This window comes from Trichosurus vulpecula, chromosome 8 (genome assembly GCF_011100635.1).
Source record: "Trichosurus vulpecula isolate mTriVul1 chromosome 8, mTriVul1.pri, whole genome shotgun sequence".
NCBI classification, from domain to species: Eukaryota; Metazoa; Chordata; class Mammalia; order Diprotodontia; family Phalangeridae; genus Trichosurus; species Trichosurus vulpecula.
The window spans coordinates 183,226,332-183,228,535 of record NC_050580.1 but is presented as its reverse complement, the minus strand read 5'-3'; the positions used below and the strand labels follow the sequence as shown (position 1 = coordinate 183,228,535).

At 36.9% G+C, this 2,204-nt stretch overlaps 1 protein-coding gene across 1 annotated transcript; it reads left to right on the top strand.

The window, feature by feature from the left end:
* The first annotated feature begins 713 nt into the window (after window positions 1-713).
* On the top strand, window positions 714-1,655 carry LOC118829761 (olfactory receptor 4K13-like). Its single transcript, XM_036736653.1, has one exon. The coding sequence runs from the start codon at window positions 714-716 to the stop codon at window positions 1,653-1,655; it is 942 nt and encodes a 313-aa protein (XP_036592548.1).
* Window positions 1,656-2,204: the final 549 nt, after the last annotated feature.

Sequence of the window (2,204 nt, the reverse complement as noted above, 5' to 3'; positions counted from 1 at the left end):
TAGACATTGTTATTATCTTCATTTTGCAGATGAGAAAACTGCGGCTGAGTTAAGTGACTTGCTTAAGATAACACAGCTAGTAAGTATCTGGAGCAAGATTTGATATAGAGTATTTTTAAGTGCTTATTATGTTCCAGGTACCGTGCTCAGTCTTGGGGATAAAAATACAAGAAAAATACTTTTAAGGGTCATACACTCTAACAGGAGAAGACAAAACATAAGTGAGACCAGGAAAATAGGGGAAGACAGGAAGGACAGTACTCATTCATGGGGGGAAGGGGAGACATGTAGTCAGAGTAGAGGTATAGCACACCAGTGTGGTGGGAGGTTGGATCTGAGAATGAGCTTTGTGCAGAGTGTTGTGCTTTGTGAAGAGCGAGTGAATGACTTATGATTCCTCCATCTACCCACAATTTTCAAAATAATTCCTTTGTGGGGTTACAGCATGACATATCTCCAAATTCCAATTTAGTTTAATTCTTCATTTTTAGACCAAATAGATTTCCTCAATGTTGTATTTAAAATATTTCCTGAATTAATTCAGTTTTTGAGATGTATTTCAAAGTGTTTTCAGCCTTGAGCATTTTCTTTATGAATTGCAATGATTTTTTTCCATATTATCATATATTCAAGGTATTCATCTAAAATTGTGACTTCATTTAGATTTTCTTCTTTACAGAGACATTTTGGATTCTTGAAGTTTAATCAAGTAGATGGAGCTGAAGAATCACTCTGTGCTGAATGAGTTTATTTTGTTAGGACTCACCAATTCTTGGGAGCTTGAGATTTTCTTTATTGTGATATTCTTCCTGGCCTATACATCAATTCTGGCAGGAAATAGTCTTATTATACTGATGGTGACCTTTGACTCCCGCTTGAATTCCACCCCCATGTACTTTCTCCTTGCCAATCTCTCCTTTCTTGACATGACCCTTTCCACTGTTACTGTCCCCAAGATGATCACAGACTTCTTCCGGGAGAGAAAAACCATCTCCTTGTGGGGATGCATGGCACAAATATTTTTTGTTCACCTCTTAGGGGGCAGTGAGATGGCTCTCCTTATAGTCATGGCTGTTGATCGCTATGTTGCAATATGTAAACCCCTCCACTATACAACTATCATGAACTGGAGAATCTTGGTAGGCAGTGTGCTGCTTTCATGGGGTGTTGGAATTGTGCACACAATGAGCCAAATGGCCTTTGCTGTAACCTTGCCTTTCTGTGGTCCTAATGTGATTGATGATGTGTTTTGTGACCTTCCCCTGGTGATGAGCCTTGCCTGTACTGACACCTATATCCTTGACCTTCTTGTCCTTGCTGACAGTGGGCTGCTCTCACTGGTCTCTTTTGTCCTTTTGCTTATCTCTTATATTGTTATCTTGGTCACTGTCCAACGTCGTTCATCAAGTGGGTTTTCTAAGGCTCTGTCCACGTTATCTGCTCACATCACAGTAGTGATTCTCTTTTTTGGGCCCAGTATTTTAATCTATGCTTGGCCAGTTAGTAGCTATGCATTGGACAAATTTCTCTCAGTGTTTTTCTCTGTTATTACTCCTCTCTTAAATCCAGTTATTTACAGTTTGAGGAATCAGGAGATGAAGGCAGCCATAGTTAGATTGAGGAGCCAGCACATCAGTTCTAGGCCTACTCTCTAGGTGAGGGTCTCTTAACCTAGGGTCCACAGAACTCTGAGGGAGTCTTAGATTGTTTTCATGGAAATGTATGACCTTGAATGGAAAGAGAATGCATTTTTATTTTCCCCAATCTCTTGTTGAATTCATTTATTTAAAATTATTATTCTGAGAAGGGGTTCATAGGCATCAGCAGAGTACCAAAGCCTAAAAACTACCAGAATACACAATGCTTATGTTGTGGACAAATTTTCCAATCCAAGATGAATTTGTTCTTAGAATGACTATTTACTATTTTAGTTCATTCATAAATATATCTACTTTTAACAAAGAAAATAATAAATTATATATATAAAACCATCTATCTATAATATTTTGGATATGTTTTAGTTCTATATCTGCTTTGTAAATTTATTCATTTAAATTAAGAAACAACTAAAATTCAATTCAATTTTGGAGTTTTAAATTGTAGCAAAGTTCTAGAAAATTTTGAATAGAAAAAAATTTTCCTTGACTAGGTGGTAGCAAGTTCTCTATCTATTCTTTTTTTTTTTTAAAGGGCCCAAAACCTCA

What these genes read in the sequence shown, in the direction of transcription:
- LOC118829761 (XM_036736653.1), top strand. Translation starts at nt 714, where the DNA reads ATGGAGCTGAAGAATCACTCTGTGCTGAATGAGTTTATTTTGTTAGGA.